Source organism: Taudactylus pleione, unplaced genomic scaffold, assembly GCF_031769625.1.
Source record: "Taudactylus pleione unplaced genomic scaffold, aTauple2 ptg000016l, whole genome shotgun sequence".
In the NCBI taxonomy this organism is placed as follows: Eukaryota; Metazoa; Chordata; class Amphibia; order Anura; family Myobatrachidae; genus Taudactylus; species Taudactylus pleione.
In genome coordinates this window covers 42,271,563-42,297,546 of record NW_028284418.1, presented here as the reverse complement: position 1 = coordinate 42,297,546, position 25,984 = coordinate 42,271,563, and the positions used below count along the sequence as shown (strand labels likewise).

Below are 25,984 nucleotides of genomic sequence, written 5' to 3'. Positions count from 1 at the left end.
AATGCTTGTTCTTTTTATGACAGAAATAATTCAAGTGGTTATGTCAAGGAATAAATAAAAGTAAAATCAGATAGAGAAACACTTTATATTCACCACCAGCCACATTCCAAAGGGAATGCTAAAAGAATCAGTCTCCTTACACTGTCACACACTGAAAAGTCAATTAAATCAATTGCGTTTGACCTCTGAGCGCACAAATGTGAGGAGCTGTGGTCACATGAGATAAGGAACTGTGACTATCTCTTGCAGAAATTTTCATGTAAAGTGCATAACTTAGTCTTTTATAGTGCTCTGCAAAGTACAGCAATTAATCAAACTTTTGTCACCGGTTTACTGTTCATCACTGAGCTCTGTACTAGAAGAAATTCCATTCAGTCACAAACGGCTCATGAAAAATATTGCAGTTTCTCACAAAAGTATTTGAAACTAGTTTTCTATGAATTCTACATTTTAAAGTACAGTAAAGCAGATTTTTATATACACGAGGGAGAATATTTACCCTTGAATAATGTTGTATGGGTGGTACTTTTTTTTTTTTTTTTTTTTTAAACATGGGCTCAGTAAATAAAAAATAAAAAAATTATTCTTTAAAGTAAGAGGTTCTCTATATACATAGGACATTATTCAGAGTCAGAAGTAAACATGATTTCCAGCTTTCTTAGGCCATAAATTATTTGATTAATGTGCATGTGTGAATTTTCTCTATACGTGTCTTTTTTCATGTGTATGTTGAACCTGCGACTGCATATGGATAGGGGGCCTGGATTGATGCTGGAATGGACGTGCATATGTGGGCAGTGTAATGGACGTGCAGACACAGCCAAAGTACAGTAAGGATGTTCTGACGCCATGTGCAACTAAAATGGTTCTCTAAAAGTCGAGAATGTTGGACTGATGTTGTCTGATTTGTTACATACAGTACAATAAAAAAAAAATAAACTGCTTGTTGTAAAAAAAACACTATAGTTGTATCTGCTTAGCATTTCAGATGTACCAAGCCATTATATGCACTATCCAGCCAACAACTGTACTGTATTTGCATTGTGAACTGCCACTTGTAGCTTTTTGAGAACTGTAGATGTATGAAGCAGTGAAAAGAGTGGAAAAGTGTGAAAGAAGAGAAGTTACCCATGGCAACCAGCTCCTACCTATTATTTTATATGTCCTTGATAAATGCAACCTCAAAGCTGATTGGCTGCCATGAGCAACTTCACCTCTGGCACACTTCACTCTTTTCACTGCTTCATACAACACACTTGCAGTCGTACTTCAGCTGCATTAGACCCTGGTACATAAAAGGGAGAGAAACACAGCTACACACGTGAATGGGGCTAACTGTATAGGATGCAGATACAGTATGTGATTTTTTTGTGATTAGGTTTGCTTACAACTCTAAGAGGTTTATGTATCAAGCAGTGAAAAGCGTGGAGAAGTGAACCAGTGGACCCGTGGAGAAGTTTCCCATAGCAACCACTCAGCTTTGAAGTATCATATTTCAAGTACAGACTATAAAATAAAAGGTAGAACCTGATTGGTTGCTATGGGCAACTTCTCTACTGGTCCACTTGTCCACGCTTTTCACTGCTTGATACATAAACCCCTAAATAAGGCCCATAATAAGAGGCTGTGGCCCTGAGCTGTTAAAATAAATCTACAGGGCTGGCCTGACAAAGAGGCACTGAAAGAGCTTTTGAGAAAAGCTCTGCAGCCTGCTTCAATTTACTATTCAGAATCAATGTACGTAAGCACTTAGGGCCTGATTCAGAGGCGCACGCTATCTGCGTGCGCACTCTCTGAATCAGGGCTTTTTTTTTTTACCGGCCTCGGGGCCGCTCGCACAGCTGTGGGTGACCACCCACAGCGTGTGTGCGCAGCCTGGCGATGGTCGCGATTATCGCGACCATTGGGCTTGCAAGGAGACCCTTGTGGTTGGGTCTCAGGTCTCTAATAGAGCAGGAAGTCCACTACTGACATCACTAGTGATGTCAGTAGGGCCGTCCACAAACGGCAGGCGTTCCTTCGGGAAAGCCTCAGTTTGTGCAGCCACCCCACCCCCACGAGCTGTCGATCAACATCGACAGCCGCCCCGTCTAGTAGCGAGCCCCAGAGCGAGTGATTTCTCACTTGCTCCGGGGCTCGCGCGTGCACAATGGCCCACCATCGACCCGCTTGCGAGCGCAATGCGCTCGCGAGCGGGGCTGAATCAGCCCCTTAGTCACTAAGATCCTGAGTGCCCTTCCATAGTCAGAATTACTACTGGCCTCTGCTGACAATGGCAGATTGTATTTCCATTTCCAAAACTACACTATATTCCTAGAATGGAGTTCAGGGAGGAAACTGATTTTTCTTGACTTTAATTCTGTCAAATAACTGTATGATAGCATTCAGATTCCTGTGTCCCTGATCCCCGATTGGCTTCTGGACTAGAGGATAAGAAAGAGAGCTGCTATTTTAGCAACGGCTTACAGACTCAGGAACTGGCAAGAGAAGACCAGTAAGTAAATACACTTGTGAACCAAGGCCTGGCTACATATTTTTAATGTGTTATGTGTTGCACTCATGGCCATCAAGCAATTGGTCTTGTATTCTAAACTAGTCACCAACGAATGGGCTCTAAGTTGTCAATTAGGGGAAAGAGATATGTATATTTTCACTGTGCTGCTGCGTTTTATACTACAGGATTACACATCCCTACAGATGTGACCAGCTAGTTTGTTGCTCCATACAGCCATGTAGCGCGCCATGCATCTCGCGCCCCACAGAACGCCTTGAGTCGCGCCACACAATGTTTCGTAACGGAACGTAGCGTAGCACTTGAAAAAAGTCACATCGTGTAATACAACTTTTTGTCCACCAGGTGTCACTTTTCCTAAACTACACAGCGAATGCATCAGATTTCCAATGCATTTTCTGTATCACCACCCGATGATTGACTGACAGAAGCTGTGTTTCGGTACACGATAGTACAGCATTTTGGTTATGGAATCAGGGCTGTAGAAGAATGTGTAATAAAGTATTAAATAATTACAATACGGTATTGTGTTTGAGTCCTGTACTTTAAGAAAAAAAAATTATATTTTTGTCTCAAGGGCTCAGACAGGGGTCACATGCATGCACAGCCTTCACTGAGATGTGATGAATGTGTTTACATGTACTATACTAATATGGCATGACTCGGTAGCGCGAATGTCTTTTGTGAGACTTTTTACCTTAAAACGCATCTGAATCACACAGCGATGCGAATTGATAACACAAGCAGCTTCTGCGGATTAAAATAATATGCAGCATGTCTATGTGCCTATGTTCTGTGAGCAAGTGCGGGTGTATCTGCACACGAAACGCTACGTTACGTTACAGTATCAGCGATTGTAACACTGCCAGCTTTTGACATTGTACACATTGCCTGCTTTAATTCACACACCTCACATACACATACACGACAGGTACAGCTCTCAACATGGCTGGTGTGTGTGGGCTAGTGGTTAAGGTTGCACCTTGGGAGTCCCGCACTCTCTCACAGAACATAGGCATACTGGATATAATTTTAATCAGCAGAAGCCACTTGGGCCAATAAGACACATTTGAAGGTAAAAAAGACGCACAAAAAGATGCTCGTCGCTACAGAGTCACACAGCACTCCTGCGCTATGGGTGGAGCAACTTGTAGTGCACTCAGGATAGATGTTTGTAGACTAATCTCTATTACTGTGCTGCAATGTCCCTGACCCTAAACTCGAAACATTTCTCTTGACATCCCACCACTTGGCATTTCCGCTATACAGTAGACATTGTAGTGTACACATTACAGGGCCATCCACTTTAACAGTGTGGTATTCAGTAGTACAAATTTCATCAGTGGAGCACTCGCCACCTAGAGGTTAAGCAGTGTATTACATGCCATGGCTTATCTTTCGTTGTAGAATACCACAGTACAGCCATCACGTAACGTTCCATGGCGTGACACAGAGGCCTGGAATGGCGCGCTATGAGCAACCTACTAACTGGGCCCATCTGTAATTCAGTATACCTTTGCAAACTTACAGCAGTGAAATACTATGCAATCTCAATAAAACTGGTGTCAAATTAAAGTGATAAATATGTGAAAAATATTTTGATTTGGTAAATCCAATCCTAAAACGATCAAGAGAAAATAAATTGTCCAACTGGCCAAACTCTGCCAACATAATATTGTAACAGAATATAGAAAGCACCTAATATCTTTTCAACAGGCAATTCTCTGCCCATTTACTGCTGATAAACCGTACACAAAAGAAAATCTTGCTAGGCGAACACGGCCTCTGACAAAACAATCCCATTACGCAGACATTTGTATCTATTTTTTTATATAACTATTCTGTTCTGAAGACAGATTCCAAACTCTAGGTTATATACTCTCCAATGTGAAATTGATTTTGTTTATTAAACAAATCACTAAACCTTTCCAATACACTAACACCTGACTACAGGGTACACGGCTGGATCCTCTGGGCAAGGACAGAAATAAATTCAGTAGCTATATCAAGTTGGAAAGGAATACATATGAGCAGCTGCAGTCATTTTCAAGTGGATTCAAGCATCTTCCTCCTAATGCTTTCTATTATGTGGCACAGACACCTACAGCCAGTTCAGGCATAATACTGGAGTGAAATTAAACAAGGATTGGGTTTCAGATAGCTAATTTACTAGCGGTAATAGAGAAGTCAGCCTTGTAGTATTTCAGCTATCAAGGATCTTAAATAAGGACACAATTTGGGGAAAATGAAAAGCTGGAAATAATATACTGTATATTAGCCTACATGAGACATTTGTATATTTTCTATATACTCACACTGTGGTACAGATCCTCATTTCTGCCACAGTGCTGTTACCAGCAATGCCTTTTCTCTATAAAGACTGTGCCACTATTGTAGAGCAATAAGACATAACTGTACTACATAGTAGGGATAGAGGCACACACCACTAAGCTCTGTGTCACCAGCTCACAGACAATGCAAGTCACAGCTCAGGGAGATAGATGAAATAGATGGGCATTACTGCTTGGCTTATATGCTGGTCACTCCAAGGTATAATATGCTGGACATTATTGGGTCTAAATACTGTAGTATGTATTTTATAATACACAATGCACATCATTCTTTCGGAGATTTCCTACAATGTATACTCAGGAGTGGAAGAACCATGGCGGTTACTTTGTTTAAACAAAGTAAATTAAGGTGTAGTTCCAGAATATATTTGGCACCTGGGGGAAGTGCACACACTGGGAAGCATGTACCAAATAAAACTAATACCCAGTTATCTGTAGAAACATCCATCCCCCATTTGGGATTTTTACAAACACCTTTTCCGTAAATAAAAAATAATTGGTGCCACTGATCGTAGTTAAGCAATATATAAATCTCCTCTAAAACCACAAGTATCCCCCAATCTTGTTTTCATCTTCTATTAATATATACTGGGGGGGGATAAAATATATAATGTGCTGCACAAGTGATGAGATAGAGCTGCGGAATAGATTACGGTAATCAGAACAGACAAGCAAATCCGTAGAACGCCAACAAGAAAACAAGGCTGAAGCAGCAGATGAAATTTTCATGGACTTAACCCTTATTACCTGTCACCAACAATTTTACTAACAACCATGAAAGAAAAGGAAGACATACTTACCAGCATACATATACCATAAACCCCCACTATGAATGTATTATGGAAAAACAATGAAATGATTTTATAGACCTGTTAAAATCCTACACATAACTCAAAATAAACCTTCATTTGGATACAACTGGCCACATAACTATTCTGTATAATCACACCACATTATATTAGGATTACAGCCATAACTTGGTAACTTCCACAAATGTATTACAAGAAAGCAACCAACCATTACATTAAATTGCTTTGTATTTGGGCTACTAAATGTTGATTGCTAATCCAAATCGATCCAAAGCACTAAAGTGCCTTACTACTTTTATAATACAGCAGACAGTGGCCCTAAAGATACCGTACTGCCAGCCATACTGCTGGGCTCAGTGGAGAGAGGAACTATGGGCCTTAGGGCCTGATTTACTACGGATCGCAATATAGCGTACGCAAGCAGTTTCACTACGAATATATGCTAATCCATAGCGATTGCAATGCCGCCGCATTACATACGGACGTCCACTTCACCTACACGCACATGCGTAATGTTTAGCAAGACTGCGAAAACATCGGTACAATCGAGTACCATCGAAGCCTCACGCAGTTAAGGCAGGTCAAACATCAGGAATTGCTTACTTCAGCGCACGCTATGAGGCTTAAGGCTGCGTATGGTATCGCAGTGGTTAATTTATGCACGCCCCTGCAACGCACTGGCATGCCTACGTTATGCCGACCCCCCCGTCACCACTCACAAACGGCACTTCCTGTCAATCACACTGTGATGGGTCTGCGTAGTCACTGCGATCGCAGTCCCTATCGCATTGACTTGTTCGTGCACGTGCACTGCATACACATGCGCAGAACGCGTCAACCAGCCGATTGAGAGTGTATAAGCAACTGCTACTAATATCACATTTTCAAAGGGATAGAAAAAGGAGAAGGGAAAATTAGTTAGACTTCACCCCACTATTGGTTAATTCTGATACATGATATCATCTATTATATGTGGTGGGGGTGCTCCTCCGGGACACAAAAATATATATTAAGTAGAAAGAAGGAAGATTGTCCCATACGAGTGCACAGCAGTCTCGCAATAATTATAGTTAAAACTTAACTTTTATTGTAATCATATCCACTCAAGTGGTATTAAAACACAGCAAAATCAAAGCAAATTATTAAAGTGTGAAATATAAAGTATGGAAAGGTGATTCAAATATATAAAATTGTGCCAGTGCTTATATGCCTAAATATTAATTCTTATGCTGGTAGAGAAATGTACAGATTATAGTTATCTCTCTATTTATTTCTAACCTGACATCATCTCAAACCAGCTTAATTAGTGTTAGGATCACCTGTATTAAACCAATCTCTGTTGGTCAAGTAAAGATTATGTATATCCCTAAATGATCTACAAATACCAGAGATATATGGGGGAATTATAACTGAATGGTCCACAATAGCTCACCAATCTCTGATTAAATTTAATCTTATTACAATAAAAGTTAAGTTTTAGCTATAATTATTGTGAGACTGCTGTGCACTCGTATGGGACAATCTTCTTTCTACGTAGTATAAGCAACTGCGTTCCTTGCTGAATCAGGCCCTTATTCAGCAGCGCACGCTAGTACACTGCTGAACACAGATTCCTGCTGATCGGGAATCTGCGCAGGCGTCTGACCCGTTCTGAGCATGTGCAGAACGGGTCTGCGACCCCGCACACTGACTGACAGCAGACTGTCAGAGATTACCAGTCTCCTGCTGTTTGTGGGCAGGGAGGGGCGGCGATGGCCTCTGTTTCCCGAAACGGAGGCGTGTTGTCGTCATTGGGGAGGGGAGGGAGTAGACCATGATTTCCGTCGTCTGACGGAGATTTCCTGGCCTCTTCCTCTAATCTGTGGCGGCCGGCTTGCGTGACCCCATGGGTCACCTTAGCCAGCTGATGCTCCCGCAGAGTATCCAACGCTGAGTTGTACACCGCAGCTCAGATAAGTAATGCAGCAGGAGGCATCACTCAGAGTTCAGTGACACACAGTGAGAGGTAGAATTTGGAACGCAATTCTCCCAATACACTACATCATTTGCAGTACTGCCTGTACCTATTAAAGACTTTATGCATCAATGCTAATAAGCATGAAATCTTGCAGAATAGACCTCTTTACGAGTGAGTTCTGGTGTATTTTATATTATGTGATTTTATTATAATGTAATATCTTATCTGTGTCAATTTGTCTTTAATTTTCACCTCTTTAAACACATATAAAAACCATGTGTTTGCATAAATGTGACATCTAATCACATCACATCTCAGAACTATTTTTGTTTCACCATTTTTGTTGTATGATATTTTATTGGTATAATACAATTAAGTTTTATACTGTGTAACCATACAATTCTGTAAGAGTGCCCCTGTCACTGAGTGTGTTTTATTTCTTCCTTCCTTTTTGAATTAATATCGGACTTACTATTTGGGAGCGCCACCAATTAAAACGTAATCAGGACATAATTGCTTGACCACAACTAGATTAGTAGTACGTTCTACTATTTTAGCTAGTGCGGAAATCTTCGCTCTCCTCTCAAATGAGGTCTTCTATCCTTCATCTAGTTCTCTAACTAACTACAGTATGTGCATGTTTTTCCTCAAGACACCGTACTCTCATGACAATATTATGTGTAATAGTATATGTGTAATAGTATTGAACACACTTGCTAAATCCAATACTTCAAAAATCTAAAGGCTGAGCACTGCTTTGTCATTATGAGACAACTAATGCTGTCAATCACTGTACCTAATCACATACAGTACGGTTATGAAATTAATCTATTTCACTTTGAGGTAGAAATTCCTTAGGGCGCCAGCAGTAGCGAGCCGCAGTGGTAGCATATTGCATCTTGTTGTGTATATTTATTCTATGCCACAATATTCTTATCACCTTTACAATGCTGCCTACAAAATAAAATGCGCACTAAACCCAACGGGATTTAGAAAAATCTGTTCAGGCCTCTGAATATAAAGCATAATCTGCAGATATTCCTACTGCAGTCAGTCAGATGGTCTATCGGGAATTCAGAATAATGTACTATTTGTGGTAAGCTAAAGTATAATGGTTAAAAAAAAAAAATGAGTGTGTAAAATAAGTGAACAGAAAATGCAGTACGGTATTATCATTAATCATATTTACCATATAGACCATTTAACCATTTGCTTTACTACGGAAATAGTGTTTGCCATCTTCCTATTACACCAGTTAGCTGTCTGTCTGCTGCCCACTACCCATTTCCCCATTACCTCCTTATAGGCCAGATGGCACCCACATATAATGTAGGCAGACAGTTTCGGGCTGACCCAACATACAACAATGCACAAAACTGGATTGTGATGGGGAGTACTCACTTAAGCAGAGATGGTGTGTTCGCATAAATACGGGCTGCACTAACCTTGACACAACCAAAACTTGTTTAGAAACATCCCTTTTGCACCTAGTATAGGGGAGGTTCAAGTGCAAGGTGATGAGGATGAAGATGACTAGTAGCAAATATGCTACAGATGCTAACACATCTCGAGATGTATATGGGAAAAAATTGCATATATTTATTCAAGGTTCTTTTAAGCAATGTACACCACATTTCCATGACAGTCCAATATTCCTACCCGTGTTGTCTGTTTATGATTGTAGAGACAGCTTGAGAGTTTCTCAAATACACTGGGAAAGAAGGAATTAAGGGGCATACACACTAGACTATTTGCTCCATGAGCGACATCGTTTAGTGTGTCCCCGGCAGGGGTGTGCTCAATGTCGTTAACTCGCAGGAACAGCGGTAGCACTAACTGCTGCCCCTGCGAGTTACATACCCAGCTTATTGGAGGAGTATTTTACATTTAAGAGTTCCCTCCTCCAGGAAAACTGGCACTGCACATGTGCACAGTGGGCCTGATTCACTGCTGATTGCAATAGCGATTACGCACACAGTTCAACTGCGATAGTATGCTAATTCATTGCGATCGCTATGCCGTCGCAGCACTACATAAGGGCGCCCACTTTACTTACACACATCCGTAATGTTTAGCATGACTGCAAAAACATCGGTACATGTACTATCGCAGCCTCACACACTCTTGCACAAGCTCTGACCTTACTCAGAAATTGGTAACTTCATTGCACATTATGAGGCCTCAGGCTCCATAGGGCATCGCAGTGGCTAATTTGTGCACGCCCCTGCAAGGGCGTTCAAACGCACTGGCACGCCTGCGTTTCGCCGACTACCCCCGTCACCACCCACAAACGGCACTTCCGGTCAATCACTCTGCGATGGGTCTGCGTGGTCAATGCGATTGCAGTGCCGATCACAATGACCAGGTCGTGCATTGCGATGCATACGCAGAACGCAACAATCACCCGATTGCGTGCATATTAGCAACTGCGATCCAAACTGAATCAGGCAGATTTGGGTACCAGCCAGAGGCTGCAGGAGAGGGATCATAAAATCCCTCTCCTGAGAGATGTCCTCCATAGGATTAAAGTTGTTTACGCCATCTAAGGATTTCACAGTTTGGTACATAGGGGACAGACCATAGTCCACATTGAGAATCATGGAGACTGCAGTCTGAAATCTCCTGCATTAGGCTGTAAGTATATATCAACAATTCAAAAAAAATTATGCAAAAACTGCAGTTTCTATATAATTTTATGAAATAAATGCTTGATAAATAGACCCCTAAAGTCAGATCTTGTCATGTAGTATACTTACATAGAACATTATAGTTCTCTAGGAAAAAGGTACAGTTGTTTTATCCTGCAAGTCATAATTGTTAGGGATAGTCTTTCCATCAAAAACACAGTGTTCATGGAGTTTTTGCTACAGCACATGCGTCTAATTTGCTAAACAGTCACAGCACATGCATCTCACGGGGAATACGTACTGTACAGAGGTGTAGCTGTGATTGAGATGTATGGTATCAGAAATGTAATGGAAAGGTGCTGGGCGTTCCTGTGTGGGGAATGAGAAGTGGCTATTCACTATGCACAAAAATGGTCCATCTTATGGGCGTGTAATGGGAGTTTTGCCGAAGTGGCTGCAGATGCCTATTCGCTCATGTTGGAGGCCATACTCGGATGGAAAATCTGCACCTACCATAGGTCTGGTGCATTTTTCAATGGTGGTGTCTAATGATGCACTAAGCTATATTACAGCTTCTAAAGCAGGGATGTGGAACGTCCGGCCCGCAAAATTGGGCTGGCCCTACCCGGGCTGTAGCTCTCTTCCCCTCAGCAGTAGCAGGCAGCGCAGCAGGCGTACAGGGCTGTCATCAGCAGGGCAGGGCTGGATACATCAGTGCTGGACTGAGAGGACCCCAGGACCGCCACTCCACCTTGCCTGTCACATGACCGTCAGGACTGCCCCTCCAGACTCTGCCTGGCGACATACAGACAGCCTCCCCCTCCTCTTGGCTGCCGGAGGCCACCAAAGATAAGCCATCATATTAGAGGTGAGTTAATTACATTTTTGATCAAATATAGCATGCTAATTTTTAAGTTGATAATTTTGTATAGCCCATGAATGTTGTTATACATATCCAAATGGTCCTTGGCAGAAAAATGGTTTCCCACCACTGGTCTAAAGACACTCAAAGTGGGCGTCACAGTCCTTGCACATTCAGACTAACGCTTGTACACCAGGGTAGCAGCGCTGATACTACCATTAGCATATTGTCACAGACATGGCAAAAGACACTATGGAATCTGGGCCGTTCTGTGATACCGAGTGCACTGACCAATACTGCCTGTGATACTGCTGCATGGAGACACCTAAAATATTTGTAGTTTTTCTTTGGTCAGCATGCACAAGATGTGCCCCATTGAATCCAGCTGCCATATAGTTTTGCTCTTTCTTGTATTGTATAGGTTTCTAGCTTTGAAAATATATCCTAAAAATAATAAAATTATCTATTTCACCTCAAATGTATTGTATGTACATAGATTCATAGATGGCCTGATCGCAATCACTTTCCACCTGATCAAACTAGAAATATAATAATAATATATTTGACAAATGATGGCTGTATTTCTCTCATATGACACACAAAGGGGACAGGTTATTCCTGTTTGCTGCACGGCTGCCAGAAGAACAATAACTCTTATTGAGCAGGCGGGGTGTTTTAAAAACTGCCAGAGGACAGGTTACACAAGCTTTAAAACACAGAGAGACATTTTAATGTACATACCAATAAACGGAAAATGTAAATATGCTTTTTGTTCTCCCACCACCATTCCTCAGCGGACATTTAAATTGCCGGGACTAAATTGTAAGTAACGGATCAATGGGTTTATGTTTGTTTTAGAATTTTATGCTGAGTGCCATGGGAGTTGTATCTACATGACAACCACTGACGCAGCTCTGTACAGCAGAGTCAGATTTTGTACGTGTTCCTCTACCACAGGGCCAGTCTGCTTTGCCCCGCAATCATTGTGGCTTGTAAATGGACTAATTGTCAGATGTGTATCTGTTACTCTGTATCATTAGCCAATAAAGTTCATTACTATCTATCTGCCTGTAATTCTGAGACCATTATCTCAATAAACCAGCTGTTCTTTGTGATCTGTGCTAGCTGTTGAAATTGTACACCCTACCCGTATGTTCATCCAAAATTTCTTTCTTGGGAAGTTGGCTGCAACTGTTTCTTAATTATTCTGGCATTTGGTACTATTTTATGTGATCTGTTCTAAAATTTTCTATCAACCTCTGTCTCTGTCAAAATGCCACCATCTCCCCGCTAAGATTTTATGTCGCTCTGTAATTTTTTCCTATTTAGTCCTATGGTGCCTGGTAGTATAAACATTTCTATAGTGAAAAACACCTTGCAAAAAAACACACATCTTGGCTTCAACTTAAGAGGCTAGTCACTTGATAATGGTAAAGCTCTGATAATAAGGGAGTGCCTCTTTACATCGAGTTCAGTACAAGAAAGGCACTAACAAATTAAAATTAAGTATAGGAATTAATATGTACAAACAATATAATTGCATGTTTTATGTACAATACAGCACTTACAAAATTAAACAAAGATTGTATAATTTCAAAATAGGCTAGAAGTACATTTGTTTGATTTGTATTAAAGCATGTTGGTAGCCTTTAAAGAATAAGGGAACATGAAGGTTACATTTGGTACACATGGTTGAGTTTTAGGAACCGCTAATGTGCCAGGACAGATTTATAAAAAATGCATTCTGGTATCCACTTGATGGACGATTGTACACAGAGGGTGTAAAAACCAATTGCAGACGACAACGAAGATGAATGCCTGACTGTTACGTATCCCAATGGTCTCTTTTTGTTGCAGTAATGTATTATGCTGATAGAAACATATATTACAGTGCTGTTACATTCACAAGGAGGGAACAAGAACTGGAAGACAACAGGCAAAGACAGAGTGATTACGCTATACATAATGCATCCCCTACTGTAATTTATAACTATATAAGTCCCCAAAGAGTTCCATGAAAATAAATGCACAAGGCCACAAGCCACGTGCTTTTTTAAATGTCACCAATCTCTAGAACTCACTGATTATAGATGATGGAATCAAAACACGTTATTTATACATCTATATTACAGATTATAACTATATTAGCAACAAGATTTTTTTATAAAAAAAAATATTAATTCAAATAAAAGAAGCACTCTTAGATAGAGAAGCTAGATAGAAAGAGAAGCACTCTTAGATAATGGTTCTCATTCAAAATGGTAGTCAGTTGGCATCTGAATGAGGATGCCCAAAAATCAATGTTAAAGTAAAAGAACATTTATATATTTTTGATGCTGCATGTCCAAACAGTCCCCCGATAAACCAGGAGGATCTAAATGATGTTAGTGGAGATGAGACCCTCTAGGCACTTAAAGCCATGAAAGGATCATTCCGCATCAAATAAACACAAATTCCCCCCAAAAAATCTACCTTACATTCTCTAATTTCAATTAAAATTTGGTATGACAAACCTTGCCATGGGTGTAAAGAAAAAACCCAAATTGTAAGGCTTATAAGTACACTGGTTTTGAAGTTATATGCATTTAAAACTGCTATTTTTTAACGAAATAAATTTATATAAACAGTTTTTTAAATTGCACTTTTAGCTCACCTAATTGAGCTAAAGAGTTGGGCAAGGTCTCATTTTAAACCTCTTTTTATGGTCTGTCATGTGATATATAACACAGCAGTATGTTTAAAAAAAAATAAAAAAATTTACATTTTCAAAATGAATTTTTTTTAAATAAAAAAGCCATTTACAATTTTTTAAAAAACACTCAAAAATTGTTCATACAAAGTATAATTTTGGGATCATCTGCTACAAGAGGTTTCTGTTTGCTAAAATAATAAAAATGGTACCTATCAGGGGCTGTTTATTACTTTTAATTTATTTCCTTAATTTATTTCCCTGTATTATGACAATGACAGAATATGTTAATATTAAAATATTTAAAACTTTTGTGATAATTTTATGTCTTTCACATATTTTAAGAAAGCTTACTACAGACCATTATCATTTGGTGCTGCTGCTCTGGATGGCTGGTGCTACTTGATGGGATGGAACTGGTTAAAGGCTTAATTTGCCTTTAGTGTCTCCATTTCAGAAAGGGTGTACATTTGAACTGTTGGAGTTAACGGAACATCTATGCTATGTCAAAGAGGGCAGCCTTTAACTCCACAACAACTACAGCAAACTTGGGGCTCAATGTAGTAACAGATTTGCTGCTGTATTTAAAGCGACAAATTTTCTTAAAAGGCAAAAACAGGTTAGTTTTCCCACTAAAAAAAACAAAAATCACAACTTTAAATCCCACAGCCAAATTGCCTAACAAATGGCACGTTCAGCTTGAAGGCTATAGTATTTGGTCCATTGTCTTTATTACTAAACTAGCCTGCAACCAATTTTATGTAGCAACAGTGCCTGCAGATGAATAAAGAACCTTACTCACATCTGTGTTACAGGTTAAGTTCTTTCTCCTCTCAGCCATTTATTAATGCATACCTCCCAACTGTCCATCTGGGCCTGTCCCATAGTCCGCAGTGGAGGTGGGGTTGGGGGGAGCACAAGAGGTAGAACAGATGCATCTGTTCACTAGTGTAGGGAGAGCCTGGGGCTGCCTAGCATCTCGGAGAGTGCTGGGCACACCCCAACAGTGACAGTAAGTGCAGCTAGGTTCCACCCCATTTTCCCAGGCTCCGCCTTGTTTTTACAATAGCACGACCCTTTTACACAAAGCTCCACCCCCTTTTCGAAAAGTGCCTTTCAGGAATCTTAAAAGTTGGGAAGTATGCTAATGCCATCATAAAACAGATCAGTTCTTGTGAATCGAGTCAGAATATATGCACAAACAGAGAATAGTAATACAGACATATTAAGATTACTCTATTTTAGAAGTAAATCCCCCACTGTTCTTTTGGTTAAGCTCACCATGTGCACAGTGGTATCCCAACCGGCGGGGACGGCTGTAATGCATGCCAACAAAAAGGGGCTGTGGCCTCACGGATAGGGTGCATGGCCTTGTGGCCCGAATCCCGCGTTGTAATCACTCAGGGGGGGGTCCCAGAGGTGCGGACTTCCATCGGAGTGGTTACCATTGATGGTTACCATCAATGGCGATTTAGCAAGTGGCCATCGATCGTAACCAACTATGCAATTGATGACCATCAATAGTTTCACCAACCGATGGTCATCCCTGATAAAGTGATAAAAATATTTGAAATCGGCCATAAACCATCAATGATTATGAATCACCGATGGCCATCCCTAGACTGCCTCCGGGGACCACTCTGTGATGGAGCCGGCACTGCACACTGTGGGCCTGATTCAGACCCGCTCGCGAGCGCTGAGCGCTCGCAAGCGGGTCGATGTTGGCCCAGTGCGCACGTCGGAGGCGGTTCCGTCGTGCGCATGCGCAAGACCGGGATAGCAATGGGCAAACCGTCGCTCCGGGTCTCGCTACAAAGGGGGCGTGCTGTCGATGGTGAGTGACAGCACGCCCCCTTTGGTGGGCGTGCCGGGGGTGTGGCTGGCCAGACGGAGGAGTTCCCATGACGCCTACCGTCTGGGGCCGGCCCCACTGACATCACAAGTGATGTCAGTGGGAGTTCTTTCGGCTCGGATAGAGCCAAAAGCACTCCAGGGCTTGCGGCAACGAGACCCTACCACAAGGGTCTCGATGCAAAGCAAGCCCGACGGTTGCGATGGTCCTGACCATCGCGACCATCTTCCTGGCCGTTCGCTAGAGCTTAGGAGGCCGCTCTAAAAATTCAGAAGGACGGCCCTGATTCAGAGCGAGCGCTCTGTCAGAGCGTCCGGCTCTGAATCAGGGCCAGTGTCAGGAGCTCAGTGCTGCACGTAATGCTACAGTGCAGCACCTGGTTCATGTCAGTCACTGAGAAGACGGCATTTTGGTGTCATCCGAGTGCGGCCCGCACCCACCTTGTGACGCCACTGCATGTGCATGAATAAATCGATGGTTGGGATTACAGTACATCAGTACATACATAGGCAGAGCTTTTTTTCCCTTTTATTTTAAATGAAAATCTATAACCCATGTGAACAGTGGGAATTATATAAACACAAAGAAGAAGTCATGTGCTAATAGTGAGAAACGAAGTGCCCCAGTGAAACTGAAGAAGGGTTAACCTGGGAAGAAATAGTATAATTCATTAAAATCCCTGTCTCTAGCATGGCACTGCAGTCTGAAGTATACACTGCAGTACTATGAAGATGGGAGGAAATTACGGTAATTCATCCCTCTGTCGGTTTTTTTTAATATCTTAATGAGCAATTTATTCAAATATGCGACTCCTGTATTGTGCATAAGGGCACTGGCAAAATAAACCACAGCCTGAAGACACTGTTCGTGCTCTTAGCCATTCTCCCAGCTAAACTGACTGCATGCTATAAATGCAGATTTTCTTATAGGTCCCTGGGCTGTACTACTATAACTATTACACAAAATGTGGGGATCACATACTGAGTAATGACATTTTGGAAGACGTTCAAGACTGCAGGACATAAGCTTTCATTTTGACTTAATTTTATACTGTATAATATTAGATAGCAATAATTCAGTATGTAAACACTTACTCACTATTTCCATTTTGCTATTTATATGGGCATGTATTCTCTTCATAATCCATTAAAAATAGTATATGTTAAGTAGTCATATACATACACAGGTATTACACCAAAAGATAAACAAATGAGAAATATCTAGGCTCCAAGCACTTTATATGGCATAGAGCTGTGCCTACCATTGCTGGATAACAGGCCGTGTTGACAACTATCCCTACAACTCTGTTATTGTTTGACCATTTTCTAGCAGGTTGGCAAGAGGTAGCCCCCAAATCATTACGGAGGGTCATCCCACTTAACATTCAAAGTGCAATCTCTGTGACTAGGCAATGGTGCAGAGTAAAATAAAGTCAGTTGTGGGCATAGAGTCAAATAAAGTTACATACAAACTAACGTTACCAAGTCACAGTCATTGCAACCTTAATTGTGACAGAAAGTGGCCCTCAATGACAGTTACAGGACTACGTATAGCCAGCCTTCATAGCTAGTATTGTTTAGCCTAGTCACATTCCACAGTTAAGACACCACCACGTGAAGTAACAGAGATAGTTAATGAGGAGTTTCTCCAGTATTTTTGGTTCCTTCAGATGAGCTGCTGGTTTGGCTTTCAGATCCGGTGATCTTTATGAGGCCAGAATTGGCTACAAAAGGATATTTTTCCATGGGCAACATCTTAAACACCATAGTGAAAATTAATTCCTTACCTCTCTCTCTCTCTCTCTCGCTAATTAGAGAATGCTGTTCGCAGTCCAAGATTTTATTGTTTTTACTAAATGTCTCCAGCTGTTGAGCTCATTAAAGTAAGAGGCAGAGGGCTCAATCCGATTAGCATGAGTCCGGTCATGGAGAGAGTAAGTGCGGTATTACACACTTACAGTACTGCCAAACTCTCTGATTTTTGTTCGCAGCCCCGTAGGGCTGTGTACAAAAATGTTAGTCCGGGGTGAGACCGTACCACGAGGGGGCACGTATTGCTGTGCCGTTGCAGGTGTTTTTATGCCGTTGCAGAGGCAACATTCTCCCTTCACACCTAATTGGATTGAGTCCATTAGGTCTTATTCAGAGTAGTAGGCAAGCCCTATGGTTTCTATACTACTCAGATGTTAGAAGTTCCCCAAAGTTTTGAGGCTGGGGAGGGCCTTAGCTGGCATCAGTTCCGGAAAATGGTCACTATTGCATTCTGTGAGTGCCGGGACAGGCTCAGAGTCTGCGATGGAGAATATAAGTAACCTCAGGGTTATTCAGATTGCAGATGGTCTACCAAGAAGATCCGATGCTGCGTCTTAGAGTGGAGTAAGCGATGTCCGATTCATATTTGACGTATATTACGAAAACAGTGGACATATAACCCAAATCAATAACTATAATCCAATACTGTATTCAAATACTAAAGCTCAAATAGCATAATCATAAATTTAGTAGGTAAAAAATTTACATGACACACCAATAGTTTGAATAAACCTGAGTTACAGTATCACATAATAAATATCAAATGAAACACTGGAGCCCAAGCATTTCTTTAAACACCACGGGGAAACTGTGGCCCTGATTCAGAGCCGGACGCTCTGAAAGAGCGTTCGCTCTGAATCTGGACGTTTTTGGGGTTTTTTTGTGCGGCCTCCTGGCCGCTCGCATAGCTGTGGGTGACCACCCACAGCTATTGCGAGTGGCCAGGATGATGGTCGCGATGGTCAAGACCATCGCGACCATCGGGGCTTGCGACGAGACTCTTGTGGTAGGGTCTCTTGGCCGCAAGTCCCAGAGAGCTTCTAGATCTAATAGAGCCGGAAGCTCTCCCACTGACATCACTGGTGATGTCAGTGGGGCCGCCCACAAACGGCAGGCGTTCGCATGGGAACGCCTCCGTTTGTGAAGCCACCCCCCCGCCACGCCTACCCCCTTTTGTAGTGAGCCACGGAGCGAGTGCACTGGGCCACCATCAACCCGCTTGCAAGCGCTATGCGTTGCGAGCGGGTCTGAATCAGGCCCTGTGTCCAGTTTAAAAATCCATCTGGATTCACATTGAAGGAGTAATTTATCTCAATCACCTTCTCTAGTTAGCATCGTTCTATGGGCCTGATTCAGACCCGCTCGCAAGCGGGTTGATGGTGGGCTCTGCGCACGCGCAGAGGCTGCACTGTGCGTGCGCAAGCCCCGGAGCGAGAGAGAAATTCTATCACTCCGTGGCTCACTACAAAAGGGGCGGCTGTCGATGTTGATCGACAGCTCGCCCGTTTTGTAGGCGTGGCGGGGGGAGGTGGCTTCACAAACGGAGACGTTCCCAAGCGAACGCCTGCCATTTGTGGGCGGCCCCACTGACATCACCAGTGATGTCAGTGGGAGAGCTTCCGGCTCTATTAGAGTCGGAAGCTCTCTTGGGCTTGCGGCCACGAGACCCTACCACACGGGTCTTGTCGCAAGCCCCGATGGTCGCGATGGCGTCAGAAACATTTTTGGGTGGGGGAAGCTAAATTTATAGTTACACCACTGGCACTCTATATGCTGATCCCCAGTCACATGTAAATGGTTATATTTCCTCGCCTTTTCTGGCACATACAGGCACCAGACAGGGACAGTGTCGCCACTCTTATTTGCAATAGCAGTTGAAAGTCTGGCAGTGGCACCTCTCCCTCTGTTGGAGGAATTTCAGTTGGTAACGTTATTCTTAAAGTCGCGTTATTCGTGGATGACATGTTGCTTTTCTTTACTGACCCTGAAAGCTCGATCCCGGCAGCAATGGAACGGATGTTGCCAAATCCGAAGTTCTCCCCTTTAGTGGCTCTTCTACATTCCTTCAATCTATTCCTGATTAACATTCTTTTAAAATATCTCCTACTCATCTTAAATACTTAGGGGTTTATATTACATCCGACGCTTCCTTGCTTTATAAAGCAAATTTTTCACCAATAGTATCCAAGATCACCAATTTACTTGACAATCGGAAATCCATTCTCCTCTTGCTGCTAGGGCACATGGGTGTCATTAAAAGTATAATTTTTCAAAAAATTTTCTATTTTATGCAGACATTGCCTATATGTTTATCAATAGCTGATATTTCCAAACTTGACAGTGTAATATCTCGGTTTTTATGACAATATAAACGTCCTAGGATTGCTATGCAAAAATTGAAAACTACTCGCAGCAAGGGTGGCATAGGGGCTCCAGATGTTCATTACCACTCCTTAACAATTTTTTCCGATACACAGGTGATTGGCTGTTAGAGAAGAGCACGTACACTGATATGTTTTTGGTTTTAGCATTGTTTGCACCTTTCTCTCCAGGCACTCTTTTGCACACTAAGATAGTGGATATTCCAGATAATAGGGTGTCTATAAACAAAACACTCCATAGGTCACCTCATCTCCTATTTTCTCCCATTATGGGGGAACTCATCATTTCCTCCTTCATTAACCAATTCAAACTTCCTTCTCTAGAGGGAAAAGGGACTCTCATGTTCCTCTAAAGCACAGGTTCTCAAACACCACCACCAAACAGTGCATGTTTTCCAGGTCTCCACACATCTTTTAAAATGTGTCAGTGAGTAATGACTACACCTGTGCACCATTTTTTTAAATGACCTGGAAAACGGGAACTGTGTGGGGTCCTGAGTCCAGAGTTTGAGAACCACTGCTCTAAAGTGTTTGACCCTGGTGGCAGATTAATTTCCTTTGAGAATTTACAACAGAAATACCATTTCTCCAGACAGCAATTCTATATGTATCTACAAGTACGGCACTTTGATTCATCTAATACTGCTTTTCCTAGGTCTGACCAGAGATTTGAAACACAGTTCCAAAACGGGTCAGACCCCCTTTTCGACAGTGGTGCTGATCCGGATAATTCCCGGATCAGCACCGTTCACACTGCACACAGGTGCAGTTGAACACTTCACCCTGTGCTTGGAGATGACATCATCTCCAAGCGCCAAGAAACCCGGAAGTCCCCATCCTGTAAACGGGACCCGGGTCGGATGACCCAAGGTACCAGTTTACACTGCAGGGTTTCACGGGTCGTTCCTGTGTTAAACCCTGTAAGTCACCTGGGTAGGATTGCCGGGTCACTCGACCCAAGAATCCAACCCTGGCCTCTTTTACACCTAGAAGCAACCTGGGTTAACCCTGCAATAACCCAGGTTTTAGCTCTGGTGTATAAGGGGTAAAAGTTACCTAGTTCTATTTCGGATCAGCAACACTTGGCTTCTCTTTTCAGGCTGATTACGAAAAAAACCCTTTTAAACCAAATATTTATAACCTAACTTGTTGGCAAATTCTGCTAAATCATAATGGAACGTATTGTTTAAAAAATGGCAGGTCGACATTTGTTACAATCTGTGCCAGATTTGATTTACCAATACAATGATACCTTAAAAAGGCTAAACTCAGCATAACACAGAGAAGTCCACATTCGTACTCTCCACAGAGCATGCAAATCTCTTGCTCAACATAGACATATGATCTCAGCGGAGTCTGGAGAATATTTGTACTGTGTCCACAGCTAACTTTAAGCTTTGTATGTGGGAATGTCATGAGGTTAAACAGTTTTGGAACAAGGTTATGGGATTTATCAATTTTATTTTTCACTCCAATTTCAGCTTGACCCCTTAGGCTGCCTTTGCTCGAATTGTAAAAACTGCACTTTAGGCCCGGATAAAAAGGTTATTTTACCCCTTCTCACACTAGCAAAAAGGTGAAACTTATTAATTCAAAATATGCTCCCACACTTAATGAAGTCAAACAAAATATGTTGCAGCTTCTTTATTCTGCCATATGTCAACAAAGGGGAAGAATAATTCTATAGAAAGTGGGAATTATATATTGTAAAGTTAGATTTGGCTACTCAAAATTATCTCTCAAAAGTAATTGAGACTACGGATTAGTTTTTATTTAAGAAATTGTCAACAGAAGCTTAATGACATTTAATCCTCGCTCCATAGTCACCTTCACCCTTAAATTTCCTTCTTTGATTGCAACTTCCTGACTATGGTGGGCAGAATCTCTGATTGTTGCTGGTTCAGTATTGCAAACTTGATATTAGTTTCAATGCATCTTATTTTGGTTTTACACCTGACATGTTCTGATACCTTCCTACCGTCTCTCTCCTTGTGTGTTTTCCCATCTACACTCCACCACTCCCAAGTTTATTTAAAAACAGAATAATTAGGATGCCACTGCTTTTATTTCTCATAGGTTTGCACCTTGAAATCTATATCTTTCATTTCTTGTTCACAGAACCTCGCATTGGTTTTCTATGGTTGCTTGTACTTATTGAAAGTCTACATCACTTGATATCTATAAGCGTCAACCAGATCTATTATGGATCTCGGATTTTTACTATGTATCTCATGGTTTGTTGTACTTGGTATCTCCACTTATTGTACTATTTTGAAAATTCAATAAAAAAAATATATATATATATATATGTATAAAAAGATAAGATGATGCATTTGACAGATCATATCACTGTACTCACTAATGCCACAGACTTGCGGGAGTTGTGAAAATGAGAGTCCCTAGAGCAGTGGTGTCCAACTCTTCAGCTTTTGTGGGACTACAGATACCAGCATGCCCTGGCACAGTTTTAACATGCCCTAATAGCAAAACTGTGGAACTGCATGCTGGGATGTGTAGTTCGACTGCAGCTGGAGGGCCCGAGTCTGACACCACTGCCCTAGAGTCTCTAGTAGATTGCGGGTGAACGATGACGGCAAAAGTATCATGTTTCTGTCAGTAGGTGTTTACCAAACACTGAGGTTGATAAACGACCTCCCATGTTAGAGATTATAACATCAATAAAACTGGTAGAGTGACTATTGGTAAATTTAGTGATGACTGGCATACCAAGTGCAGGCAGGAACATCCTGTGTAGCAATTAATGCGTTATGACAAAAATAATCATGTGAAAACAACTGGACATTGCAGTATTGTACTATTAATGGTTCAATCTTTCAAAAATAGGTACAAAATAAAAGGTAGAAGAAAAGTATTTATCTATACTCTCTATATTCCAACCCCCACCTTCCCCCAAGGCCACCTCAACAGTCTATTTTCATGGGACATTCCTGTGTGGACTAATTGGGGCAATAAATAGGCAGCTAACCAGTGCCCCAACTTGTCATCAGGTATGTATTTTTTCATGGCGTTTCCATGTCGCATTTAACGAAAAGCCACAAAACCTTGGAACCGTAGCATGTCTGCATTCATAACCAGGTCTAACCACAGGGTAAAGAAAGATTTACATAGTTTGTTGCAGGCAAAAGTTATTTTCCTGCAGAATTATTGGACATCCATACTGTGCACATTTATTGTTTAAAAGTAACCTTTATCAGCTTTTTTTCTATCACACCATGAACGGCTGAATTATGACACATTAAAGAAAATGAGGACTTTATAATGGTATGCTGAAAGCTACAGACGAGCAATCTATTAATAGGAGAGAACAATAAGACTTCAATCATTCCCATTTTAGGTACTCGTTTCATTTTTTTTTTTTTCTTAGCAGGCGTTTAATATTTCAGTAACAAAGACCATCATCTCATTCATATTTATACTTGTTCAGAAGAAAAATTACATCACAGATGAAAGGGAACAAGACCGTAACGAGATTGGCATAAAAGGAAATGATGAACAGTGCAAAAATCTAGCAGTCAATAAATGGTAACATTTTAGCTATTACTGTATTTGAGCAATTTAAGTTACAAATATTGTTCCATCCATAAATTAACCTTGAATTTCACCTTTGTATATGATAGGATGCATCCTAACCTGTATAAATCTTTTACAGTCATCTGCACAACTCTTAAGCTGGGTACACACTATGCGATGTGTGTACCTAGCTACGGCACAACACGATGGAACGATATTTAGCGCTGGCTGTACACACTACACAATTCTGTGTATGACCACACGATATGTTATGTGCAGCATAGTAGATGGGACAATGCCATGATCGACCTGCGGGCACGTGTGGTCAGGCGTACACGCGATAAGATCTGCATGATATATATCGGTTAGATCCGCGATGATAAATGATCGGAATCTGCGAGTCAGGGATTTTGAACATGCTGTATTTGGCAGATTCCATGACAATGATCATGACCGATCATTGATGTCCACCAATTGGCGGATCAGCGTTGGCAAAAAGAGCAATAGGCCCGCAGACATATGGCCAGCATTACTCCTGAGTGGGTATAACTGTGTATTAAGTGTTCTGAGAGTGGCATCATGGGCATGTTGGCGAAATTCCAGGCTAACCAGGGTTGAATGTATGCAGAGATTTGTCCGAATTCAGATAGATCTCTTGCATCAAGGATAGGAATAGTGCTAATGTTTGCCGATAATAAAGACGGCTACTTTCACCAGCATAGATGCAGTCATCTCTGAATACAGGCGAAGATCCACATTTATTTCTGAGCATGCAATGCAGCTGTACCTGTGGTATGCAACTCTGATTCAGCCCCTTAGTCTTCTCGAGCATCATGCAAGAGCCTGAACACTTAGAGCCTCATTTATCAACGAGTGATATTCTTGTTATTATCACCTGTTACTAATCTTAAATGGTTCTCCAACCAATCAGCTCCTAACTGTCATGTGTTTGAAAAATGACAGTTAGGAGCTGATTGGTTGTAGCATCATTCAAGATTAGAATATCACTCATTGATAAATGAGGCCCTTAGTGTTCCATAGCTTTAAACAACACTTACTTAGTATTTCCCAGATATACGTGACTCTGCAGATATCATGTGCAAGCTTTAAGGACAAGATATTCTGCTTGCAGCAGGACACCTCTGAAATCCATTAAAAATTCTAGACCCCACACATCTGTGGGCACATGCCTAAAGACTATTGTCAGTTTTCTTTGTTACAGTGGGAGACAAGTGCATTTAAAAAATATATTTATAAAAAGCTATTAAAAAGGTCAAGGAATTTAGCGTTACCCTACTCCATCAGTACATAAGATAGGGTGATTAGCTCTCATCAAGGTCTATCAGCTCTCATCCTAACCCACTACTACATTATCTTTCCTGTCTATCCCATCTGTGTCACACCTGTTTGTAAGCCCCTCTCCTTTAGAATTTAAGCCCAAAGGTATCTAACACTTGATTGCTGACTCCATGCTGCTTATTTTGAGTGTTATGATCGCTAATGTAGCAATGTGTACAAACCATGTCTTTGTCCTGCATTGTATTGTACTATAAGTCACTGGTTTCTTGTTCACTTATTTGTTTATGAACTCTGTATGGCTCTGCGGAATACTTGTGGCGCCATATAAAGGGTAATAATAATAATAATAATAATAATAATAATAAAAAATAATAATAAGTTAATACCACAGTACATACAGTACATTACAAAGTTCACAAAGTTAAAGCAAACTTACATATCGTATACAATATATAAGGTTAATTTATGAAAGAGACTGACCTCAAGTTTAAGCACATCATGCTGGAGCTTACGCTGAAATTCCAAGAAGTTCTTGATAGTCAGTTTCCCTTTCAAATCAGCACCAAAGAAATAGGTGGTGAGAGCTGAACTAAATCCTGTCTTCAGGGTGTTTCCAGTAGTGGAGCGGTCTCTATGACGCATTCCCATGCTGGTTTGAGATCGAATAATGCTTTGGACCTACAGAGGAAGATACACAAATCAAGTGAGTAATGACGAGAATTAAACATAGATCTATGCACATTTAAAATAAAACTCTACCTTACATAAACTATTATCCATGTGATTATGTTTAAGCATAGCGTCAATTAATAACAGCTGTGTACATTAATACAACATTCCAAAACAATGACAAATTTTCCCATTACATGTATAATATTTTATTTGTAAGGCGCAACAAGTATTACACAGTTGAGGAACATATCATTACAAAGTAAAGGGGTTTCATACAGATAGCGTTTCTGCTAGGCAATTTTAGCATGGAGCGGCGCCATGTACGATTTCAAAAGGGCAGAATGCACCCTGCCATTTTGGCGGTGCCCTGCTAAAACAACATGGTGGGTGCTGTCCTCGGGAAAAATAGCAGTGCAACGATCACCAGTGAATAGATGGCATGCGCACGGCATCTATTATCAGAGAAAGGAGAGCTTGGGGGCAGCCCGGCATGTCCTTAAGTGCTGGGCACGCCCCCAAGAGTGAAGAAAAGGGGATGAGTCTTAAAGATAAGCCCCTTTTCAGGTGGCCACACCCCATTTTCAGCTGGCACGCGGCATTGGTGCACGCTAGATTGCCCTTTCTAGGTCCG

The 25,984-nt window shown here is 41.4% G+C and overlaps 1 protein-coding gene across 1 annotated transcript in view; it reads right to left on the bottom strand.

Moving 5' to 3' along the window:
- Positions 1–25,984, bottom strand: part of MICU1 (mitochondrial calcium uptake 1) — a 245,732-nt gene that overhangs the window by 62,742 nt on the left and 157,006 nt on the right. The window contains exon 8 of the mRNA XM_088475745.1: positions 25,162–25,359. Within this exon, the coding sequence (XP_088331871.1) occupies positions 25,162–25,359 (198 nt within the window). The remainder of the gene's footprint in view (positions 1–25,161; positions 25,360–25,984) is intronic.